Source organism: Camarhynchus parvulus, chromosome 1 (genome assembly GCF_901933205.1).
Source record: "Camarhynchus parvulus chromosome 1, STF_HiC, whole genome shotgun sequence".
NCBI lineage: Eukaryota > Metazoa > Chordata > Aves > Passeriformes > Thraupidae > Camarhynchus > Camarhynchus parvulus.
The window spans coordinates 30,721,485-30,744,899 of NC_044571.1; the positions used below are offsets into that span (position 1 = coordinate 30,721,485).

The window sequence follows — 23,415 nt, forward strand, 5'->3', positions numbered from 1 at the left end:
TTTTGACTATTGTGAAGCTTTTTCTTTTAGGGTTGTTTCTTTGGGTTTGTTTTGCTTGCTTGTGGTTTTACTTGTTTTTGTTTTGTCTTTTGTTTGATTTTTTGCTCGTTTGTTTTTTAATTTAAAAAAATAAACTTGACAGTTATTATAGCGTAGAATCAAAATGTTTGGAGTTGGAAGGGACCTTAAAGATCACCTAGTCCCATGGGCAGGGGCACTTTTCACTAGACAACTGGATTGAGTTGCTCAAGGCATTGCTGAGCCTGATCTTGAGCACTGGCATACTTGTATACTGGCAGCTTTCACAAACTCTGTACATCCTCAAGGCCTCTCCTTCCACCTTCTGTGAGTAATTATTTTCGCCATGGCATTTGCTGTGGCATGGAACAACTCAATATCATGGTGCTCTCAAGAAACCCTGTAGTTATATAGGCTGTGGGTGGGTACACACTTTTTCATCCCACTTCCATGTGAGCCTTGAGTTGGAGTCAGCCAGCTGATACCTCAGTTCCACTGACGAAGAATGAGGTTTCAGTCCATCTGGCTTTGCCCTGATGGGATGCAGACCCTCTTGGGACAGTCCTGCTGATAGCAGGAGGCTGGGAACTAGGGATGTGTGGGTTGGGTGTGGAGCCAGCAAGATTTCAGGCTGCACTGCTTGCTCTGTGAGGGAGGTGAGCCTAAGTGGAGGTGGCTAGGCGCCACTCTAGCTATGGCATCTAGTCTAGAGGCTTCCTCTCCCTATAGAAGACCTGTTACACTATAGCCTCATAAATACTGTTGTCTTTAGCAAAGTTGTTTGGTTTGTTGGGGTTTTTTATCCTTTCTCTCAGTTAACTAAACATTCCCTGCCAGTTACTCATTAAGATGGGCCACACCTTTTGCTAGCTGAGTCTCAGGGAACGAGAGGTACTAGCCCTGAATACACGTAGGCTTTCTGGCTTGCCTCCAGGTTGGTTTATTTTCCTTTCATATTGTGGACCCTTTGGACTGTGCTTCAGGAGGATCTGCAGCCATTCCCACACTGTTGTGCTCTGCAATGGCTTTTTTTTTTGCTTAAAACTTTTGCAGTGAAGATAAGTTCCTGAAAAAGAGCTGATGAATCTGTTCTCTCTCTGGGTCTGTTGGGTTGTGAACTGTTCTGAAGAGTGCTGGAAAGCATCAGTGTGGTTAACATGTGCAGTAGTGAACAGAAGCAGCAAGCTGACTTGCTTTGTCCCCTAATCTCACACTGCTTCCTTTCCCCGTGGTGCCAGAAATACCCCACCCTGCACCCTGCTTTCCTGTGGAGGTGCCTAACTCTGCTTGTTGCTTCTACCCACCTTAGCATACCCTGCAACTGGGTACCCTGGAGCAGTTACAAAGATGGACATACAGTATGAATTCCTTACTGTTCAAATGCAGCTAAATGATTTCGTATTTGAGCATTTGCTAAAAGGAACAAAAAGCTTACTTGAAGATCTTAGGTTAATTACTTTTCAATTTCTTTTAACTTGCAGTCTTTTTAAAAACTATCAGGTAGAAATGTGGATCACTGCATGTGGCAGTCTGCATGTGTAATAGTTAAAAAAAACCCAGAACAAACCACCATAAAACCACACAAGCAGAAACCAGCACAGGACCCCACCTTGTGAGCTTTTGCAGAGCTCTTTAAGTGTAGTCTCTAGCTGTCACTGTCTGAGAGCAGTTGGAGAAGCATCAGCCCTGGTATGCCATGCTGCAGTTAGTGTATCTGGCATCAGTCCATGCTACAGCCAAAAAAGGCAGCGCTTCTTGCTGCTTCTTTCCTCCTCATCCGGTGTCCTGGCACTCAAGTTTGTGTGGCTGTACAGTGAACTGGTTGAGGGGAAACTGATCCTCTGAAACCTTTCTATTTATTTGTTGCTGTTGAATTAACTTCCAGTCAGTTGATTCTTTGCTCTGGTTCTCGGTGCAGGGTGCGAGCCTGGTTTGCTGCACAAGCAGTAGCATCAGCACAAGAGAGGGGAGGAGGTGGGAGGGGGATGTGATCTTGGGCCATCCCTCCTTGTAGGTCCTTGAACTTAAAGAGTGATGGCACCAGCCGCAGTTGTGCTTGCTCTGTGTCCATGCATATGTGTTTGTACCTGGGCTGTGTATGGGCAATGTGTTCTTACTGAGGGTGTGTTTAGGATGCTGGTGCTGAAGTGAGATCCAAACAGTGAAGCCAAAGCAGGCTGAAGAGAGCAGGAGAAGTATTTAGATGAGAGCCGTATGCATGAACACGCATAACGGGATATTTGTTGGAAAAGTTTAGAGGTGAGCTAGTTGGGATGTGAAGTTTAACATCTGCAGAAATGTAGTTCTGTCTCTCAGCACACCTTGGAGCCTTTTTAAAGTTTTTTCCAGTTCTGACAGTTTTAACCAGCTCATGTTTGGGAAAGGATTACTGCACTTAGCTGCCAGCAGCCCCCTTCCAGCCTTCCAAAGGCCTCTCCCAGTAAATGAAGGTCAACAGTGACCAACAGTAAATCTCTGATAAATCTCATCACCTATGATGACATATCTGTTCTAGTGAACAAAAGCAGAGCATTATTTGGGACTTAGTGTGTATTTTGCAAGGATGCTGCCACAACCTGCTGCAGTGTCCTTGCCAAGCTGGGGAGGTGGAGAATTGACTGAACCATGGGAATGAGGTGGTGCCTAGTGGCTTTGGAGCTGCTGGGCAGATGGCTGCCAGTGTCGTTGTCCCAGGTGTTGGTAATGGGGTTGACACAGTTCAGCACCTTACTAACAGCGTCCATCACAGGCAAGAGCACACTGTCAGTGACACCTAACTGGGAGAGGAAGAAGCGATTTATGTATTGTAGGGCAGGGCTGCCATTCAAACCAACAATCTGGGGCATGGGCTGACCAGCATTGTCTACTTCTGCAAAGGAAGTACACCTGGGACACAGTAACTCTGTGCAATAGGATGGGCTGGACTAGATGGCAGATCTGGAGGTCCTGGTGGACAGGGTGAACATGGATGAGCCAGTGTTTCTGTGAAATTAACTTGTGTTCTAGAGACCTTAAGAAAGGACAGATTAATAATGCTTGGGAACTTCATAATCCATGTGAACTGAATGATTCATGAATTTGTGGAGGCAAGGTGTGTGATCATGAGAGGTTTGCTTGCCCTGGGGAAAGCAAGCAGATATGAAGTATAAAGGCTGCATGCATGTTTGTTATTTAATGGCTTCTGGTAATGTTTCAGCTGAAGTCCTGCACTGGTGATTTCTTTCTCCATACTGAGAATAGAAACACTTGCAGCTTTTTCTTTTTGCTTTCTGAAGTGCCCTGTAAGCAAGATGGGTAAATAAGCAGTGGCATCCTGTTTGTGAGTATGAAATATACTTTGATAAAACACAGTCATTGCTTCAGAGTGAGAAGAATATATTTTAAGCAGGACGAAATGAAGGAAATGCCTTTTTTCCATTACAGGAGAGTATAAATGCAGTGGGTGGGAAGCAATGATTTTTTTGTTACAGTGACTGGATATGAGGTTATAGTATTTAACATGTACTTATTTTAATGAAATTCCTTGTGACTGTTTTTGTTTTCCAGCTCCTTGCAAGTGTTCACTGATAGCACAGCGGGCGGAGCTCTGTACGCTGATGAAGAACTACCAGCAAGCTCTTCACGACGCAGACATCCTGTGCCGGAGCAAGCCCCACTGGCCTGCGGTACGGTGCTTGCCTTTTGTAAAGACCAAAATGAAAACTGCTTCTTCTCAGGGTTCTCTCTGTGCTGGGGGTGGTGTTGAAAGAACATCGTGGCATTAACAGGGCCAAAAACGTCTTAAGTTCTTCAAAGAATAAGTGTGAAAGCTCCTCAGGATCTTTCCGGCTGGTGAGATTTTGGTGGTGTGGTTTTGGTCACACTGGTGCCTATTATCTGTTCCAGCTTGTGCTATAGCTTGGCAGCAGAATCAGTCTATAAGGCTACATCAGCCCAGGATGGCCCTGCAGGTCCCTCTGGGATGATGTGTCCCCAGGAAATGGGTGGCTTTGACAGCCTGCTGGCCAGTGTGTTTTTCTGAGAAGCCACCCAGACTGTATTTCAGGATTATTTTCTTTTCCTCTTTAATCCTAATATTTCATATCTGTGCTGTCTACCTGTGTCATGGTGTTTCATAGAGGGGTTGGGATTTTTTTCATAACCAAAGCATGTGCTACAGGGAGCAGTGGGCAGTTTGAAGCAAGTATCAAAAATGATGTTAGGAGGGAGAAATGGAAGAATCATGTGGTCCCCCTCACTACTACTGGTTGCCTGAGGCTGGACTAAGTGTCCAACAGTTCACCCCACCTAGGATTACCCCTGCAATCAGCAGCATGGGTTTGAGCAGATAAAGCCTCTGGCTGCTTCCTGGGGAGAGCATAGCGTGGGGAATTGGGGAAGGATTTTAGGCAGACATTGTCTTCATGTGGAGACTAAGGAGGTGTTGCATAAATGCCTTGGCCTTCTGCCTGAGCAAGCAGGGCTATGCACCTAGTGCTCCATTCCCAGTCAGGGGTGATGCAGGGCAGGCAGAGAGGTGCTGTCTGAAACGCCAAGTCTCTGGCAAGTTAGGTAATTTTCTCTGACGCCTATCTGTGCTGTCACCCATTAAAACCTTTCATGTTGCAAGGCAGTTCATAATCTTCCCTTGCATCCAGTTTGCTTCTCTGTCTTGGATAATTTCTCATCAAGTAAGGAATCCCATCTTGGGTGATGCTGGCTGGTTTTCTATGCAGAGGGAGAAAAATTAATAATGCACGTTCAGATATTTTCTTGAAGTGTCTTCTGTTTGCCTGAATCCATGGAAATGTGATGTGTGTCAGTCGTAGGCGGGTAAAGGTTTCATTAATCACATCTCTGAAGAATGTTAATTGAAAATGAAATTTGTCATCATGGTGTAACCAGCAGTGTCTCAGACGTACTTCACTTGTGCTTTCATGTTTGTGAGGACATCAACATAAGCTGTGCTGACCCAGAATCCATGTTCTCCAGGAGTTCTGGGCATCTGCTTTGTTTTATGTATTGCAGCATCTCATTCAGTGGCAGAGATTAGCTCAAACATGTGCTGTGTAGTTAAAAAAACAAACCCAACATAAAATGAAACTTAATTCTGGGAGTAGCTCCTAGGATGCAAGTGTTCACCTACCAGTATCTTTTGGCTTATTGATAACAGATGTAGTGGCTTGCTGAGTTGCTGGTGAAACTCCTTGGTATGCAGTAGTCATTGGAGCTATAGATAAGTTGGTTTCTTTTCAGTTGCTATGAAAACCAGGACCTTGTAGAGCAGGGAGAGTTTTCCAGTTATGTTTTTATTTAGAGGCAGACAGAACTGCCCTCCTGCCTGCTACTCATGGTCCTGCTTGGATCTCCCTTTCAGTCAGGGGTATATGAAAATAGGAAAGGGAAGGTGGCAGTGGTAGTCTCTGAAGTATAGGGCCTCTAGTCCCTGGGCCTAACTTCTGGTGTTGGATCTTTAGGTACTTTATCTGTGGACAGCCCACCTCAGTCCTCCCTTGCAGGTCAGATAAGGACGTTGCTCTTAGGGCCTCGAAGGACAAGTCCAAACAAGCCTGTAGGCTCCGCAGTGCAGTGCAGTAATGCTGGCAGTGATGGCAGGCGTGTAAAAGGTTATATGGAGGCTGTGCAAGCATCCAGCTAAGGTCAGGGTCAGCCTCACAGTATCTCTCTTCTTGCTGCATTGAGGAAAAGAAAAATGTGTCTCGCCTGGGGAGAATCAATGTGTACTGAGACTTCTTGCACAGGTCACCAAATGATAATTATGTTAATTAGCCTGGCCTATGCAGCGCTTGCTGCTTGCTTTTGGCATAAGCTTCTTTCTTCCAATTCCAGTGGGATGGTAAAGATCTTAACAGGTCTCAGCTTGGACAGCAGTATTGAAAGAATGAGGGAGTTACCTGCTGAGGAAGATTATGTGATACTGGATCTTTCAACATTATAATGAAGTGAGAAAAGTGGATCTGTCTATCTAGCCAGTCTCTTAGATGCATGAAGCTTACTTTCAGTACAGCCCAGAGATGTTCACATGGGTCAGGGGTGGACTTGTAGAGCATGCTTCTGTCTAGTAAGCAAGGGAGAAATGTTTAAAGGCACACTTAGTTTCTTTTCATTGTAAAGGAAGTAATTTCTGTAGTCAGAATTGTAGTTTGATATTTGCAGGTAAGTTCAGAGGTGAAGCATTCCACTCTTGCTGCTAGTAACAAGTAAAGTAAAGTAGGATTTATTCCCAAGCTGGTTACCACAGCTGTTGGCCATGGATGTGTTAGTCCAGACCACATGGGAGAGGTAGAGTGGGCTAAAAGGCTTCAGGTTAAGCATTGGTACGTTGCCCTAAATTCATGATGGTTTGGGCCAATTTTTCACCTGTCTAATGTATCTCTGGCCTAGTAAGACATGCAGGAGAAGTGACTCTCATGAAGTCTCTCAGTTGCCACTTCCAGGCTGCCCTGTGCCACTGCCTTTTCTGTGCAGATGTTTTACTTTTTAAGTTTGTCGTGGTCTGTGAAATTGTTCTGTGGTGTATCCAAGCACAGTGGGATGTGTAGTAGACTTTGCCCCTGGGGGGAAAAACACCCCTCCTTATTCCCAGCTCTTCTCTCAGGAAATGAGCAGTGCCTTTGGCAAGGAATGATGTAGCAGAGGGTTCCTGGGGAATCTTTTTTCACCAGAAGGGACTGAATTTCTTTCAGTCACGCATGTCAAAGAGGTTGTTACCTGAAAAGCATCTTGTTCTTCACCTGCAGAATGACTTGGACTTTCAGGTTTGTTTTCAGGTGTAATGCTGCCACTTCAGAAATGATCTCTAGATTTGTACGTTTCCTTTGTGTGAACAGGGCCATTATGTGAAAGCAAAAGCTCTTTCTGGATTGGAAAGGACTGAGGAAGCATTGAAGGAATTCCTTTATTGTGTTGCCTTAAATCCTGAATGGAGCTCAATGAAGAAAGAAGCCCAAAAGGTATAAAATGTATTTACTGGCTATTTGGCTATTGTGTTGCTTTTAATCCCACAACCAAGTAAAATTCATGGTATTTCAGGTGATAGTAAATGCCCAAAGGATAGTTGGATTCAGGAGATTATCCAGTAAACCTTTTTAGCAATATTCTTTGTGAGGCACCTCTTGGTTTTGGTTGATGCCTCAGCCAGAGGGATTATATATTTGTGAATTCCACTGCGTAGGCTTGAGGCTGCTAATTTTAGTACCCATCAAAAAATGACTTTTATGTGGGAAGTGGCAGAGGATTGAGGAGAGGAAGCTGTGTGCTGCCCTGTGCTGGAAAAATCCTGCAGTCTTTGTAGCATTTTGTTCCTTATGGGAAGTCAGACACATTAAGTGCTAAGAGCCCATCATCAGGTTCTCTGTGACCATCCACACAGGCAGCTTTTTATAAAAATGAGATGAGAATTTGGCAAGATGCTTGGTGTGGACTGGTGAGAAGAGGAGCAGGATTTTTAAGCTGGGGGTTAAATCTGCTTGAGGATGGAGGAGATAGATGAAGAACACAAGGAATGTTTAAACACATCTTTGTTAACTGGTTTTGATGGGAAAGCATGGTCTGAAGAGTTCTGGAGGCAGAGTCAAAATGGAGATGGGTAGGATCAGGAGAAGGGTGCAACAAACTGCTGCCCTTGTTGCTGTTGGGGAGCAGAATCCTTTGGTAAGGGAGATGGGCACCAGAAGAGCACCTTGGAATGTGACTGTGACTGTGGTTGTGCTGGGCACTGCCATCCAGGTTCCCATGGGCATTGGGGAATGCAGGATGTCTTGGATGTTGCAAGCTTCTTGGCATCTAGAAACTGTGAAGTTTGTGGCTCTGTGTTCACATAAACATAAATATCTATGTTGTAATTATTACCTTTCCTTTTTTTCTCTCTCTGATTGACTAGATAATGTGTGAGATGTTTTTCCCAGCCTTTGAAAATGTGCATGATAGTCTAACAGCACCTTTCTCTAGTCGAACATCCCATACAAGATTGAAACCTGCATTTCTGAGTAGCATAAACACACAGTCAGCTGTGGAAGATAACTCTGTTGCTGGGTCCTCAAAGGTAAAGCAAAAAGTGTTAAACATAAAAATATCAAAAATAGTATATGGATCTTTCTGATCTGTGTGACACTGTCTTTGTCTGCACCTGAGTAGGCACTTATTTTCATGATAAGCTTGTTCTCTCCATTGCTGTTGGATCTCTTATTGGGATGTACTTCCTCAGAAAAATAAGAGAGTGAACCTTTTTCTTCAGAAAACAATGTGATGTCTTCATGTGGGGGTCAGTTGTGTTTGTGGTTTTTTCTACTGAAGATTTTAGTATGACAGGAACATAATTTCTAGAGACAGGAGCTGTAGGGAGAGATGGCCCCACTTCATGCAATTGGGAAATGACCTTTGATACAGACCTTTCTCCATTGCTAGGCTCCTTGTGGGAACATTGATCTATTGTTGATAAAACTAATAGATAAAAGCAAACCAAAATTGACTCATGCTGTATATAACTTCTTATTTTTCTAGGATACTATGTTCAGGTTAACAAAAACCCCGTCCCAAGAATCTGATGTATTCAGAAGCACTGATTCTTCTGTTACCCATCATGTTCTGGATCTCTACTTTGATGACAGCAAGAAGTCTTTGGGAGCTATTCTCTCCAGTTTACCTGGAGTTGGCTTAAAAAGAAAGCTGTCCAGTGATATGAGGGATTTGCAGAGTTTGGATGTCCCCAATAAGATTCTTAAAAAAGGTTTGTGTTGTGGCTTAGAAAAGTGATTTCTCTTGCACATACTGAAAAACTGTAAACTTTTTTACTCCTCCCTTTTTCTAAGAGTCAATAAAACATTCCCTACAGGAATTGGGGTAATATTTTGTTCTCTGGTGTGTCTGTTTCTGCTCTGACAACCTATTTACCTTATTCCAGAGCAATTTAAGTTCACTGACTGAAAACTGTATTTTTCATTCTCAGATGGGCTATTTTCAATGTAACGTGTGTGTAATCCACTTGTACTTTGTCTTCATGTTGGTAGTGCCATTTCCATTTTCTAGGTCTCAGCTATAGCTGAACTTCATTGTCTTTCTATATGATTGAAAGATGAAGTAAGCCTGGAAAGTAATCTTTAACTGGCATTAGAAATGGTCACATGCAACTGTACATGAAATATTCCAAGCAAACAAAGAAGCCTTTTCAAGGGTACTAAGCCGCCACCCCCCAGTTTTCTGTTACTTGATAGCTGTGCTTTCAATTTCTATGCTTCTCAAGCTTCTAACAAAGACCTCCAGAGTGGCTTTAATACACAGGGCTGAAAATGCTGAAGGCAGTACTTTACTGAGTAGTGTAATAATTGGTTAACATAGACTTTGAAAATGTTGCTGTGCTGGTGTGAATTTTTTCCCTTAAAGAAAAAAAAGCCAACCCACACCTCCAGGAGTTTGACTTGTGCCTGAAAATGTTACAACGTCTTCAAGTACAGCTGTCTGTCTTTGACCTCTACAAAAGATCTATGTATATATGGCCAGTTTCTGATCATGTTGCTATAGAGGAAAAAAAACCCTGTACTTGCCTGTGAACTGCAGACTTAGTAAATAGATTGTGAAATCTGACCCACCTGTATCTTCACAGGGAAGGCCAGAGATCGTGTTTTACCCATAAGCACTAATTTCTGGTGTGTTCTAGGTCCCAGTGCCATGTTACTATTTGCAGAATTAACTCAGCCAGGTTCTTGCAATTACTAAATGCTAACATGTGAGATGTAGGTTAAAGATAGCACTGTTTTTCTTTGTAGGCCACACACCACCTATCCTGTCTGTGCTGGAGATAAACCAGATGCTGAGCATAAGTTACTCTTTAACAAAGCATCCTAGTATTTTAACTTAACATAAAAAGCAGAGCTTTTAAATGATCAAGAATTTGGTTAATAAAAAACATGTGGAGGCAGCAGTCACGGCTCTGTTGCAACTCATCACAAAGATGCAAATTGTAAAAGAAGTTGCAGAATTTGCTTGTGTAAATGTCAACAGAAGCTTTAGAGCCTAAATGTGAAGTTTGAAGTGCACCCTTAAAGTGAGTTTAACCCAGAGATATAAACCACCCCCAAAAATCAATCTGGGTGGAATTTTAAGTGAAGTGTTTTGCCTCTCTGTTTGCAGATTGTTGAGCTAGTAAAAGCTGTTAGCTAATGCAGCTCCAGTAGTCCTTTTAACTTTTAAGCTGTCTGAAATTTGGTATTTCTAGAACAGCCTAGTCTAGAAAAATGTAAGCCTTTTTATATTTGTAAGAAAAATTACCCCTGCTGAGAAATCTATAATAAACAGTGATGAAATATTTTGACTGTGTGTAAACAAATTAAATTCTGGACTTAATGTACTTAAAAACATCTGGCCTGGCTGATGTGGGGGTGGTGGTGGGAAAGCAATAGCAGAATATTTTAAAAACTAGCCTAGAAAAACCCACAAAGCAATCATTTTTGGAGAAGCAAATAATGGGTATTCAGCTCTAAAGTGTATTCTCTGGTCACAGACGTCATCCTCTGTTGTCCAAAGATCTCCTGCCAAAATATCTAAAACTTAGATGGGGGAGGTATGTTTGTTAGAAACAAAACTTCAGAAAAGAAAAGACACAAATCAATTTTTTAATGGAAAAGTTAACAGTGCAAAGAACATTGGAAAATGCAGTAATGCTTATGTCTTTACTATAATAATCTTCTTGACTACTTAGATGGAGATGTTTTACCTGAAAACACCACTGACACTTCAAGTGAAATACCGACAACTCTGGTGGATGCGTCGGACTTTGAGTGTTCCCTCTGCATGAGGTATGACTGTTGACCTGGCATTAACATAACAAAGCCTCTCTAGCTTCTGAAAAAAGTTTCCATGGTGTAAGAAGAGAAACCTGCCAGAGAATGTCTAAGTCATTATTCTGTTCCTTTTTGCTGAACCTTACATCTGGTGAATCTTTACAGATGTGGTTTTCTCCATTATGTATGCAGTTCTCCATTGTTTACCACTTGTAAAAAGGAAAACCTTTTTTGTATCCTTGGGTAATGCCTGTCACCTGTGCTTCATACGAAAGCAGAAAAGAAAGAAAGAGCTAGGACTCTTTCCTCTCCACACATTGGGAATTGTTTTTGTTGCCAGCTTAGCTTTTCTGTTCCATGTTTTCTTGTTAAGGTTGTTCTACGAACCTGTTACCACACCCTGTGGACACACCTTTTGCCTCAAATGCCTTGAGCGTTGCCTTGACCATAATCCACTCTGCCCACTCTGCAAGGAAAAGCTGTCAGAAGTAAGTATGTCCTTGCCCCAATTAACAAAACTGCACAAACTTGTGTTCTTCTGGAAACATCTATGTGGACATTTTCTCTGCTCCACTTGTGATCTGCCTCCAAAGCGGTATGGTCAGCAGGGTGGGGGATGGGATTCTGTCCTTCTACTCCTGTCTGGTGAGACCCACCTGGAGTGTTGCACCCAATTCTGGGGTCCCCAGCACAGGAGTGCAGCAAGTCCAGAGAAGGGCCATGAATGTGATCTGGAGCACCTCTCCTGTGAAGAAAGGCTGAGAGTTGTGGTTGTTCAGCCTGGTGAGGAGAAGACCTGCTCTTGATCTTACAGTACTTCAAGGGGGTTTATAAAAAGAGAGGGACAGGCATTTTAGTAAAGGGGCAATGCTTTTAAAGTGAGAGTTGATTTAAAGAGCTTAGATGTAAGTAAGAAATTTTTTACCATGAGGGTGATGAAACGCTGGAAGAAGTTGCCCAGGGAGTTGGCAGATTCTCCATCACTGGAAACATTAAAGGTCATGTTGGATGGGGGCTCTGAGCAATCTGATCTGTTTGAAGATGTCCCTGCTCGCTGAAGGGGTTGGACTAGATGACATTTAAAGAACCCTTCCAACCCAAACTTCTATGATTCCTTGAAAGCAGAACAAGACAGTACCGACAACATCAACCTGTGCACAGACCTCATTTACTCAAGGATATATTTGGCATTCATTGGAATACAGATGGTTTAGCTGGTTCTTAAAAAAATGGAGGCTTCCAGTATCACATGAGGCTCATGCCTGGGGAACCCCTCCATAGTCGTGTTCATACCAAATTTCGAGTTTTAAGTGGAAACTGTGGTGCATGAGGAATGGTCGCTCCTTGGTCAACACTTGTCAGCAGCAGATGTAAGGTATCCCATACATAGTGCTTCTTGTCAGTAAGCTGACGGCTGTAGATGAAAAAGACATATGTATTTTTGCAAAAATGAGGATGGACTGCCTTTTCTTCCTGCTAGTACAACTTTGCCAAAAAAGGGGATGGGGTTAAAAGGACAGTGGGGTGAACCACATAGGCTGAAGTGGAAGCTTTGGTGCTTGGGGGCTTAAAAGGGTAAGGAATCTGTACAGTCCTTACTAATGTGCACTTGAGCCTCAGGGAAGAATGGGCTGGGAGGAAGAGATGTTACATGTTTTCTTGTTACCAGACTTAAGAGTTGACTGTTCCTTGTAGTTTCTGGCAAGCAGAACTTACAAGAAGACCGTCCTTACAGAAGAGCTGATAGTCCGTTATTTGCCAGAGGAATTATCTGAAAGGAAGAAAGTTTATGATGAAGAAATGAAGGAATTGTCAAAGTAGGCTCTCTTTATACTACTGACAGCTGTTACAAAAATGTATTCTTCAGTCTAAATTACTGAAGAAGATTAATTTGCTTATGAAAATGCACCAAAGGAATGAATTTGTAAATGAACCTGCCCGATGTTTTGTATTTTTGATGTGTATTTTGCAGATAAACAAGTAACAATGTTCTTGAATGGTGGAGAGGCAAAACAATATTCTTAAAATAAAGATAATTGCTTTTTCCTATGAAACACATAATAGCTTTAGAAGTTACAATGGGGGTTTTCTGGGAGTAGAATTCAAATTATCAATGGGTTATACTTCAGGTCAGGAAAAGTTCAGTTTTGTCAGTGACTTGTGAATGTTGTGCTATATCTCAGCTAAAAAGCAAAAGAAAACATGCTGTTAATCCTGAAAAAAATTAAGTGGATTAATGGCTTTGAAATCAAAGGGGTTTACTGAGTTTGGGGATTCTCTGCCATCTTGCTTTGAACATGGTTGAGTCTTAAGTACTTCATTACTGTGAAAAGTTGTCACCAAAATCTTGCCATGTGTATAAGATGTATCAGGGTGCATGTTTTTGGGAAATTGGCTATTTCTTGACTTTTTTCTTTTATGGAAGTAGGTTAGAGGGATTGTTTACTTAATGTATTAAGGAGAAGAGTCCTGAAATATTGTTTGTCTTATGAAAATAGCAAACCTCAGAGAGATATGCATTTACAAAGATTGAGTCTAAGGAAGCCATTTGTCTTCTATTAAAGATATATGCTGAATATAGCAGCACCCAGAAGAAAAAGGTGATTTTTTTTTCTAACAATTTTCTTACAGTTTGAATAAAGATGTTCCCATCTTCGTATGTACTATGGCCTTTCCTACCATCCCTTGTCCACTCCATGTCTTTGAACCTCGCTATCGCCTAATGATAAGAAGATGCATGGAAACTGGTACCAAGCAGTTTGGCATGTGCTTAGCTGATGAACTAAAAGGGTAAGGAGATGAGCTGAGAATGTCCTATTGTTGCAGAGGCTGCTGTGAGCTAATGGAATACTGCAGCACAGTATACTTGTCTCCCCAAACCACTGTGGTTCCTTTCAGTCCTGTATGAACCAATACTAAAGTTGCTTACTTCTTAATTTTGAACTTTAAACATTCCTTTTTACACAAAGAAGTAATTTTATTACTCCCCTGTTGGGATAATAGCAAGAATGCAACTCATCCTGTTACTACAGGCTCCAAAAATAGCATTTAATTGGCTGCGTGTTTGGAAAGCTTGCTGGCCTGTTTGTTCCAGTGAAAACTGACTGTCTGGGTAAGGTTCCCCCTCTGTCTACTCAGTTTAAAAAGAAACAAAACAAAAATAAGACAAAACATTCAGACCTCCCGTAGCTTTCCTGAAAGAGTGGTATCATTTTAATGAGACAAAGTATACACTTGGCTGAGAAGTCTGTTTTGCTGCTGGATGTTGAATTTGAATGTTTGTCTTTACTGGTGTGTTGCAGTGTCTAAACTATCTGCAGTGAGTGGGTTACATTGTCTTTCTATATGATCATACCTTTCATTCATTTTTGTGACTTCTGACACTGATGTGTTTCCAGCTCCCTATGCAGAGACTGACTAGATTAAAGGTCCCTTACAACACAAAACTATCCTCTGATTCTACTAAAGCCTTCAAGTTTAAATGTTTACGGATAATGGGGTTTTGAGACCATGCTCATGAGAGAAGCATGAGGTGATCTTGAGAGGTTTGCCTTATGAGATGCAATAGTTGCTGACTGCAGAAGCTACGTTGGCAGGCTGTAGAATGGATGATGAACATGGGAATTTTTAAGAACACACTAGACAGGCGTCCTCAGGAGCAGCATTTTGGTATGTGATCATCACTGGAGCTGAGAAGGGGGCAGTCATTACTGAGGCTTGGCAGCCTTTCCTTGTCCACTCCATGCTTCTTGCAGGGAGGGAAATTTTATTTTTCTCCCAGACTGGACAGTAAGGTAGCTGTAAGAGTACAGGAGATGCTGCAGCTTCCAGTCAGCTGTGGCTGTGCTGCAGTGCCATTTGGCATGCTGTCAGTACTGCACTCAGTGGAGTTGAGACTCCAGCAGCAGCTGATGCTCCACAGTCCCTTTCAGGTCTATTACCAATTTTCTGGAAGCGTATACTTGGGAGAGTGAGGACAGAATACCCTAGGACTTGGGTGATAACTCTCCTTACATCCCTGCAGGCTTGTGGAAGAGCCAAATTTATTTGGAATCAGGTATAATAATACAGAGAGCCATGGCATTACAATCCCCAAAACACAATAATTGGTTTGTTAAATAGCATAATGAGGGGTATTTTAAAATGAACAGTATGGTTAGATTTCTATGTCCTGTCTGTTTTGACTTACTGAAATAATTAAACTTTTTGAGTGTGATGACTTAAATAAACCACTGAAGTGCAGGAAACCTTAATCTGCAGACACCTGCCAGGCTGTTGCAGCTTCTTACACAAGTAAAGAAGTTCTTTTGTTTATTCAAAATTGCGAAATCAACTTGGGAATACAAGAAGCGGGGAAACTTGTTTTGCCTCATCTGCTGAGACATGGATACATACCTCCCTTTAAAAACACAGTGACAGAGCATGTTTAGTTCATTACCTTCCTCTGGTTTACATCTCCATTTTAACTTACAATTGGTAAAAGAATATAAGCTCTTAATGTTGTCAGCACATTTTATGCCTGTCTCCAGGTCTTTCTTGTCTCTCTGATTCAGGTCCCTGTCTACCCAAAAGTAACTCCTCTAAGGACAGAAAAGACAAAATCATCACTTCTGTATTAATCTCTAAAGCCAGTATGAATGTCACTAAAGTCGTTAATTAAAAACAATAGTTACGTAGCTGTTTAAATAGTGTTTAGTGTAATATTGCTATAACAAACTAACAGACTTGCTTTTTTTAATCAGTCCTGTTGGTAGAGCACCAGGACTTAGCTGTGTGCAGCTCTGCTCCTCCTGCTCTTCCTGATTTTTTCCTGTACACTGGCTGGGAGAGAACAGTTGTTCCCCACCCCTCCCAAACCCATGATTTCTGGTAGAGCAGAAACAGGAGTCATTTCTTCATCACTCCATTGTAAGAAATGACCAAGCCCTAGTAAAACAAGCATTTCCATGATGAAGAATTTATCAGACCCTGTAGGGTTTGGTATCTTGAGATTGAGACTAGATACAGTGCTTTCTCCTGCTTAAAAGTAGGCTGAGTTGTAGACCTGCAGATGTATTGTGGTGAAGTCATTGTGCAATCAGCCTCTCTAGTGAAATCACTGCACCACAAAGGTAGAGTTAGGTAAGCTTGATAAAGTAAAAGTTAATTTCGTGCCTGTTTCCAGGGTGTGATTAAAACACATTACAACTTTAAATATAGTGGATATAAAAGTGTTTTTTGAAGAGAATATTTTGAGTTTGATTTGACTTTTTTTTTTTAAAGGAAACAAATGCAAGAAAAGACTTGTTATACAGATAGCTTTTTTCTTCTAAAGCCTATAGTCTTCTGCTTACACCTTGGAGTAGGGGGATAGCCCTCACAGCCATGCATTTGTTCCTCACTTTCTGTACTTTCCTTACAGTATCTTTACCCATCTTGTTTTCTTTGCAAACCAAATGAATTTGCCACCAGCAGCTGGCAACTCCCAGCATGAAACATGCTTCATTTAGTTTCCTGTCCCTTTCCAACCCTCCCACCCCATAAACCTGCCCTGAAAATGCTGCTGCCCAGGTCCTCTGAGGGAAGGCAGAAAGGGTGGGGGTTGTGTGGCTTATGTGAATAAGCAGAAATGTATTGTCACCAAAGCAAAATCCTCTTTCAAGTAAGAAATGGTGAATTAGGCCCAGTATTTGTCCTGATGTCTATAAACACTTGTTGATGACTTCCACTTTTATGCCCTTCTGTCATTTCAGATTTGCAGATCATGGCTGTATATTAGAGATCAGGGACGTAAAGTTTTTTCCTGATGGACGCTCAGTTGTTGATACAGTTGGTGTCCGTCGTTTTAGGGTCTTAAGCCATGGCCAGCGAGATGGATATAACACAGCAAACATCGAGTATCTTGAAGATAAAAAGGTGATCTATGGTGCAAAGTTGTTCATACCCATGTATTGCTGGATTCACTTAAATAGCCTTTCCTTGTTGTATTTCAAGCTAGCTGTGCGTTATTTTTAAGCCAATAATCATTACAAATTCACTAAAACTCTGTTTTAAAAACCATGGAACAAACTTTGTATCTTCTTTCCCTTTCTTCCTTTCTTCCCTTATAATTATCTCTGCTTAAAGTGTTACACTCCTTTCATGGATCTCAAATTAGCTTCTAGGATGCTGAGGTCATGGTGTGTAGGTGAGGTCAGAGTAACATTTTAAAACCGGTACAGAATTTAAAGCCTTCTAAAAGCACATGCTCCCATTGGTAGAGAACTGACTGTTCTCTTGCACTGAACTGACAGTTGGCACACTTCATATGTCCTCCAAGTTCTCATTTACAGAACAGGTCCTCAGACAAATGTGGGAGTCTGCTCTTAAAATGAATTCTTAGCGACAGGTAGTTAACCATGCCCTGTACAAGCATCCATTAGAGCTGACTGAGAACAGAGAAATGCTGAGAGGGAAGTAGATTTTAAAAAAGTAGTCCTCTTAGCAAAGCTGCATCAAGGCAGGTGTTAGTGATGGATGTTGACCAGAAGTTGAATTTTTGGCCATGCTTTCTGGATCATCTTTAGACTGTGTCTATAAAACCTTGGTAGCTGTTAACATGGAGCTTAGCAGTAATCTCCTGCTGGTTGATGAAGTCAGTTCTGTCATATAGCTCTAGAGTACTCTCACAGTTGAAGTGAAAGTCTGTAAAGCCTTAGCAGTGCTTTTCTAACCTGAACAGGGTGATGCAGTTGTTTGCCAGGGCAGGAAAGGTTGAGCTCATGGAGGTGCCTCTCCCTGTGAAAGGCTGGAATAGGCAATCTACTCAGAGTGAGGGTTGTTCTCTGTTTAAATCCCTAGTGAAGAGTAGTGGAACTCAGGTATGCAGACATTGTTTATAGATGGTGCCAGAGATCCACCTTTCATGATTAGAGTGAGATTTACCTTGTCTCACAGTGGAGACTGGTGTCTGTTCAGTGCCCTACATCCATATGTCTGATGGTCAAAAATCTCAGTCCAAAGATACCTGTTTTACATGCTCTTAGATACTTACCTTAAGATTAGATTAATTCTTCTCTAGAACTGCTTCTCCTTGGTTGTAAAGGGCATATAGAGCAGGTGGATCAGAGGTGTACCTGAGTGAGTAGCATGAGTGAAATCGCCTATGTGGTGTGCACATGTTAAAGGGGAAAAAAACTCCAAACAAAAATCCAGAATCAAAACCCCCTAAAAAAACCCACAAATCACCAATTTGTAGTGGTTTTTGCTTATGCTTTTTTTTTCCTAATAGCTAATAGTAGGCCTGTGCAACTAAAACACTCTGCTTCAATGAGGGTGTTTCTTCATGGCTGTTTCTGGTATTGGGAAAGTATCACTTTCCCTGCTTCCTACCTGCTCAGGTGTCTACCCTCCTCCTTCTCCTTGGCTGTCCTACCATGGCCTTACCACTTCTATAAAATAGTGCTGGTCTCTTAAGTGCTGTAGCCCCTCTGTCTCTGTGCTCGGTGGCAGTAGTGTTTGTTTTGTTTTGCCAGATAATGTACCACTGTCCAGAGGTCATTCTGTGACAGGGACCCGAGGTTGTGGGTTTGAGATTATAAATATGTCCCAGGAGTAGAGAGCGTATTCTTCTATTGTGCCAGAATTTAAGAATGGATACTAGTGAGGCAGTTACTGCTCCAAGAAATATCACTTCAGAACACCTAGGGGAGGGTAAAAAGACTCCAGCATCACAGGTTTGAAATCTGAGACTTAGGCACAGTTGGTTTACATAAGGACAGTTGAACAGCTGTAGTCACTGCATTATTTTGCTTCTGGGGAAGCATATGGACTCCACGGTATCAAACCTGTTTTGTTCCATCTCCCTTCTTTTAACAACAAGGTTGAAGGACCAGAATATGAAGAACTTGTCCGCCTTCATGATTCAGTGTATGATCAAGCTGTTGCCTGGTTCACTTCACTTAAAGACAATATGAAAGTGCAAATTCTCAATCATTTTGGATCTATGCCAGGAAAAGAACCAGAGCCACAGGTAATAAAACCTGCCTACTTATGCAGCCTTATTCTACACAGAATTTTAACACTATGACTGTTTTCTGACAGATTGTTGCTGTGGTTTATACATTCTAGACTCTTTTTTACTCAATTTTGATCTGTTGGCATGAAGCATGGTAAACAATATACCCGTGTAATTTGGTAGCTGAAGAGATAAATCTTGATGGTATATACAGATAAAGAGAACGCCTGCAATTAAGTGTTCACTTGTTGTTTGTTTTGTGGTGACTTTCTTAGCAAATAGAAGGTGAGAAGGAGGGTGATGTTCTTCATGGGGCTGGGCTGGTGAATACATAACTGCGTGTTTTTCCATCCTTTTGCAGAGCAACCCCAGTGGTCCTGCCTGGTACTGGTGGCTCTTGGCAGTGTTGCCCCTGGAAAACAGAGCTCAGCTGGCTATACTGGCTATGACCTCCCTGAAGGATCGTCTCATCGCCATCCGGCGTGTATTGATATTTGTGACTCGCAAAAGACCTAGATAACATGGACTTGGGTTGTGAGTGGGCACCAAAAACATCTCATGACAGGTTGTTCTGGGGGAGGGCAGAAGGGGAGGGGTTGGTTTTTGTATTTTTTTAAGATTCCTTCAAGAAGGAACAGCCCTTTCTGACTGCGTCCTGCATCCATCGATTGCATCGGTTTGTTACCTGGGTACTCACCAAACCTTGCACACTCTCCTGTTGTCCTGGTGAAAATGGAACCTCTGCAGAGCTGTGCTACATTTAGAATGTAGCTGATTGATGTGGATAATTGCTTCAATGTACTTCGATAGAATTGATGTTTCTAGCCAAGAGAGTTAAGTACTAGAGTAGTGCCATTGGCCTGCATGTGATCTGAATTTTCACTCAGTATGAAGAGGAAACCGGACAGTGGATTGAAGAGGTGTTTCCTAGACTTTCTTGAAGGTAGTGAATGGAAGAGGAGTTACGCTGCCCAGCAGAAGTATGCACGAGGACTAAAGCCAGCAGTACTCTCTGTTAGTGAATTGGAAGGCAGTCTGTCATACACCCACATCTCCCACTCTCTCTCTCTTCAGCAAATAACAGTTTGAGGGAAAAAACAGGTTAAGCCGTTTGTAGTCAAGGCATCTGAGGATGTTTATCTGAAAGAATAATAGCTACTGAATAAGCACACTATTTGGTAGCCTTAGGTAATCCCTCCTTTGTGATTTACATGTTGTAGCAGAATGAGCATATACAAAATGTTTGGAAATAAATATATACTTAGGTTTCTTTGAGGAGAAAACCCAAAGTAATCCTAGCCAGTCTTACTGCTAAATTCAAACCAAGCCGCTCACTTAAGTATAATAAACACTGCTGTGAAATAATGATTTCACCCCAAGTACGAGGGAGGCATGCTGCAGTTTACTCTGAACACCTGCTCTGCCAGTGGAACCAGTGAGGATGAAAAGTGGGGAGGTTTCCATCTCTCTCCTTCCTGCAGTATCTTGCTGACCTCCTGTTACATTGGGGTGGTCTCTACTGAACATGTTTCAAACCGAAAGTATTGTAGTTTAGTACCAGTTGCTGTATGTGATGGAAATCAGCCCACAGTAACACCATGAAAGGAGTCACAAACCGAACCTATAAAGGCACGTCTCAATGCAAGCTTCAGTCAGGTGTTAAACTTCATTTGTCTCTTTGATTATTTTTTTATGTATTGTTTTGTTAATATCTAACGTTGATAGCTGTTAAATTGATCGCTTGTCAGTCAAATGATCAACATATGCTCAACTGCCAATGAAATAACTCAGTGTTACCAATTCAATTGGCATAGTTTCGTATAACTAGAACTGATACTACCAACAGGGAAAAAAGTTGACTTGAATCTCCATGTGCTGCAAGCATAGCAAGACCAATGTAAAGACTTGTTCATGTACAGAAGTCTGGTAAGAAGAAATGGCTGCTTACCTAAATGGTCAAAGTGCCTGGTTTATTTTTTAGTTCTTTTCTCCTTATTTGTCAATGAAGAGGTATTTAAACTTTTTTTTTCCACTTTGTACATGAATTCTGGAAGAAAACTGCATTAAAATGCAGTGATTGGGATATATTACCTGCTCTCTTTGGGTATTGTAGTTATAACCTCTGTGGTCTGGGAAACAAAAATTCCGTTTTTTTCCTTTCAGCAAATGGCTACCACAAATGGTTTCTGTAACATACCCTGAATGTACTGTAACTGCCTCTACCTTGAACACGCCTTTTCTATTTAAGTGGTTTGTAAGTGTATTCTCTGAATTGTGAAGTGCATAATGTACAACCAATGATGTCATAACCTCTACAGTAGCCTTCTGCAAGTTCTGCTACCACCACCAAAATACTCAAAATTCAAGTTGAATGCATTTCCTCCAGGATTTGAGGATGATGAAGAGGAATTCACTGAAGTATAAGGAATTGTTGTATTTGTGGGGAAGAAGCGTCAGAAGTCAGTAGGTCTTCAGCCAACTGTCAGCTGAGCTACTGAAGGGTGATTTCACAAACTAATTCTCGGACCAGAAGATGGACTGTATTTGATCTTGCAATCCTTTCTGTTTAGCTTCCTGTTCTTCCCATTCCTTTCCATGCTGTGTATTCTTCAAGACTCATTAATCTTGCTTGTTTGTGTGTCTGGCCTAGTTTTGAGTGTTACTAGTTTAGCTGGAAGAGGATGCTGATGGTATTTGTGTATTGCTGGTCCCTGATCTTATATGTGCTTAATTTTCAGATAGGAGTGCATTTAAGAAAAAAAAATATCAAGGTGCTAGTTAGTGTCTTCTTGGCTTTGCCTCAGTAAATGTTGATGTTGATATTCTTCTCTGCAAAAGTGATTTTTTCAAGATATCTACTTTTGAGGTACTTCTGACAGAAAACCCTGTGAAATGAGAGGTTGTTTACTGCTGTTCTGTAATGTGTAAAGACATTCTACATGGGAAATGACATTACTGTGTTCATGAAGGCCTGCATAGTTAATAGAGTGATTGTTATTGAAAAGAAAGCTGAACTGTAGAGGGATTTTTTTTTAGTCAAGGTTTAAAGCAGTTTGTGAATATTTCAGTGGCTGATGTTTTGGATAAATGATAACAACAAAGGAATTGTCTGTGTATGGATGCAAATAATAATATTAGCAGCCCAAAGCTGACATTTCTTCCAAAACATTGAATGCTGATCAAATAGCAAAGCTTTAATAAATAGATAAAATCACCACTGCCCTGTGGTACTTGCTTTTTAATGGGAAGTACCAGTTTCATTTTTACCAAATCACCTCTGCCATATAATATCTGCAGCATCCAGTAGTACCTCATGGGAAAAGCTGTCTCGTTGCTCTCTAGAGGAAATGTCCATGTTACAGCCAGTCTGTGCTTAGGTGTAACTTGTTGCCAAGGTACATGTTGGAAGCATTGGAGCTGAGCTCCTGGAAGAGATAGACAGGATTTGTTGCCTTTCTAGCTCATTACACTTTTCTTGCTTGCTGTCCAAGCAAGGATGCTGGGATATATGATGAGTCTTTTCACTGTGGTGAATGTGGCCCTTCTTTATACATCGTAAAGAGGCCAAAAAGAAAAAAAAAATCCCTCTACCTCTACACCTGTTGTTCACCTGTAAAATTTCAAGCTACAAAATGATATATATATATATTTTAACCTTTTTTGTCTTTCAGAAGCATACTAATTGTTTGCCACTGAGGCCTTTTATCTACTGTATTTTAATATGTTCATTTGATAGTCATCGAGATCTCTTTGTACTTCTAACCTGTAGAACTTGTCATGTTTCTTACTGCTCCTTTTTCCTTCTTCTCCAGTCCACTTTTAAATTGATAAATAGAAAGCTGTACACTCTATTCCTGTTACATTTTACACTAGTGGAACTGGTATTTTGGTAGCGCCTTAATTTTGCAGTTGTGAAATGATTGTATCAACTCTTATCTGGGGCTTCTGACCAGATGTAAATGAGTATGTTTAATGTAGATAAACTTGAAACCATTTTTTACTGTTTTAAAGCTAGAAATGAAATGGAGTGTGTACATATGTATAAATATAAATTATTAATCTGCACCTTTTTGTATCTAGTAAATACAGGAGAAGTTCATGTTCTAACCACATTTGGCACTTCTTGTTGCATAAACAAAGCCAAAACTTTTTTTAAAAATTGCAGTGTTCATTTCATGTGTATTTGCAATATTCATGGGAAATGTGTTTAATTTATGTGATATTTGGAATAAACCAGGTTCAATTTATGTGAGTGTGAGTTCATGGGGAAAGCTTTATCACTGTGAGGACTGAGAGCTAGAGCTGAGGTGAACACGGTCTGAACGAAACAAGCCACTGACATGCTGCTGTCAAAAGAGGCGTGATAGTTGGTCTGATGAGGCTTTAGGAAGCAGATGGATCCCAGAAGCAGTGGCTAGATGTTAGGGTTCATGAGTTGCATGGCAATTGTTTTAGGCCCTGTGCAAGGAAGGGAGGAGGCTGCAGAGGTTGTGGCACAGTGGGGTTTGCTGGGCGCCCAGGGCAGACTGTGGCACTGGGTGGGAATACGAGGGATGAATTTGAAGGAGGGTTGGAGGGTCTCAAAATAAGGGAAAGATTGGAGGAATTGAGCCCTCAGCAAGGGCTGGGATGGAGGAGGTAAAC

At 41.6% G+C, this 23,415-nt stretch overlaps 1 protein-coding gene across 1 annotated transcript in view; it reads left to right on the plus strand.

Annotated features, from left to right (window-relative positions):
* The window catches only part of LONRF2 (LON peptidase N-terminal domain and ring finger 2), a 34,331-nt gene extending 11,313 nt beyond the window's left edge, over window positions 1-23,018 (plus strand). Inside the window, exons 2-12 of the mRNA XM_030945282.1 lie at window positions 3,565-3,683; window positions 6,849-6,971; window positions 7,901-8,062; window positions 8,521-8,746; window positions 10,715-10,811; window positions 11,170-11,284; window positions 12,492-12,613; window positions 13,428-13,586; window positions 16,529-16,691; window positions 18,637-18,786; window positions 19,133-23,018. Of these exons, the coding sequence (XP_030801142.1) occupies window positions 3,565-3,683; window positions 6,849-6,971; window positions 7,901-8,062; window positions 8,521-8,746; window positions 10,715-10,811; window positions 11,170-11,284; window positions 12,492-12,613; window positions 13,428-13,586; window positions 16,529-16,691; window positions 18,637-18,786; window positions 19,133-19,291 (1,595 nt within the window). The 3' untranslated portion in view covers window positions 19,292-23,018. The remainder of the gene's footprint in view (window positions 1-3,564; window positions 3,684-6,848; window positions 6,972-7,900; window positions 8,063-8,520; window positions 8,747-10,714; window positions 10,812-11,169; window positions 11,285-12,491; window positions 12,614-13,427; window positions 13,587-16,528; window positions 16,692-18,636; window positions 18,787-19,132) is intronic.
* Window positions 23,019-23,415: the final 397 nt, after the last annotated feature.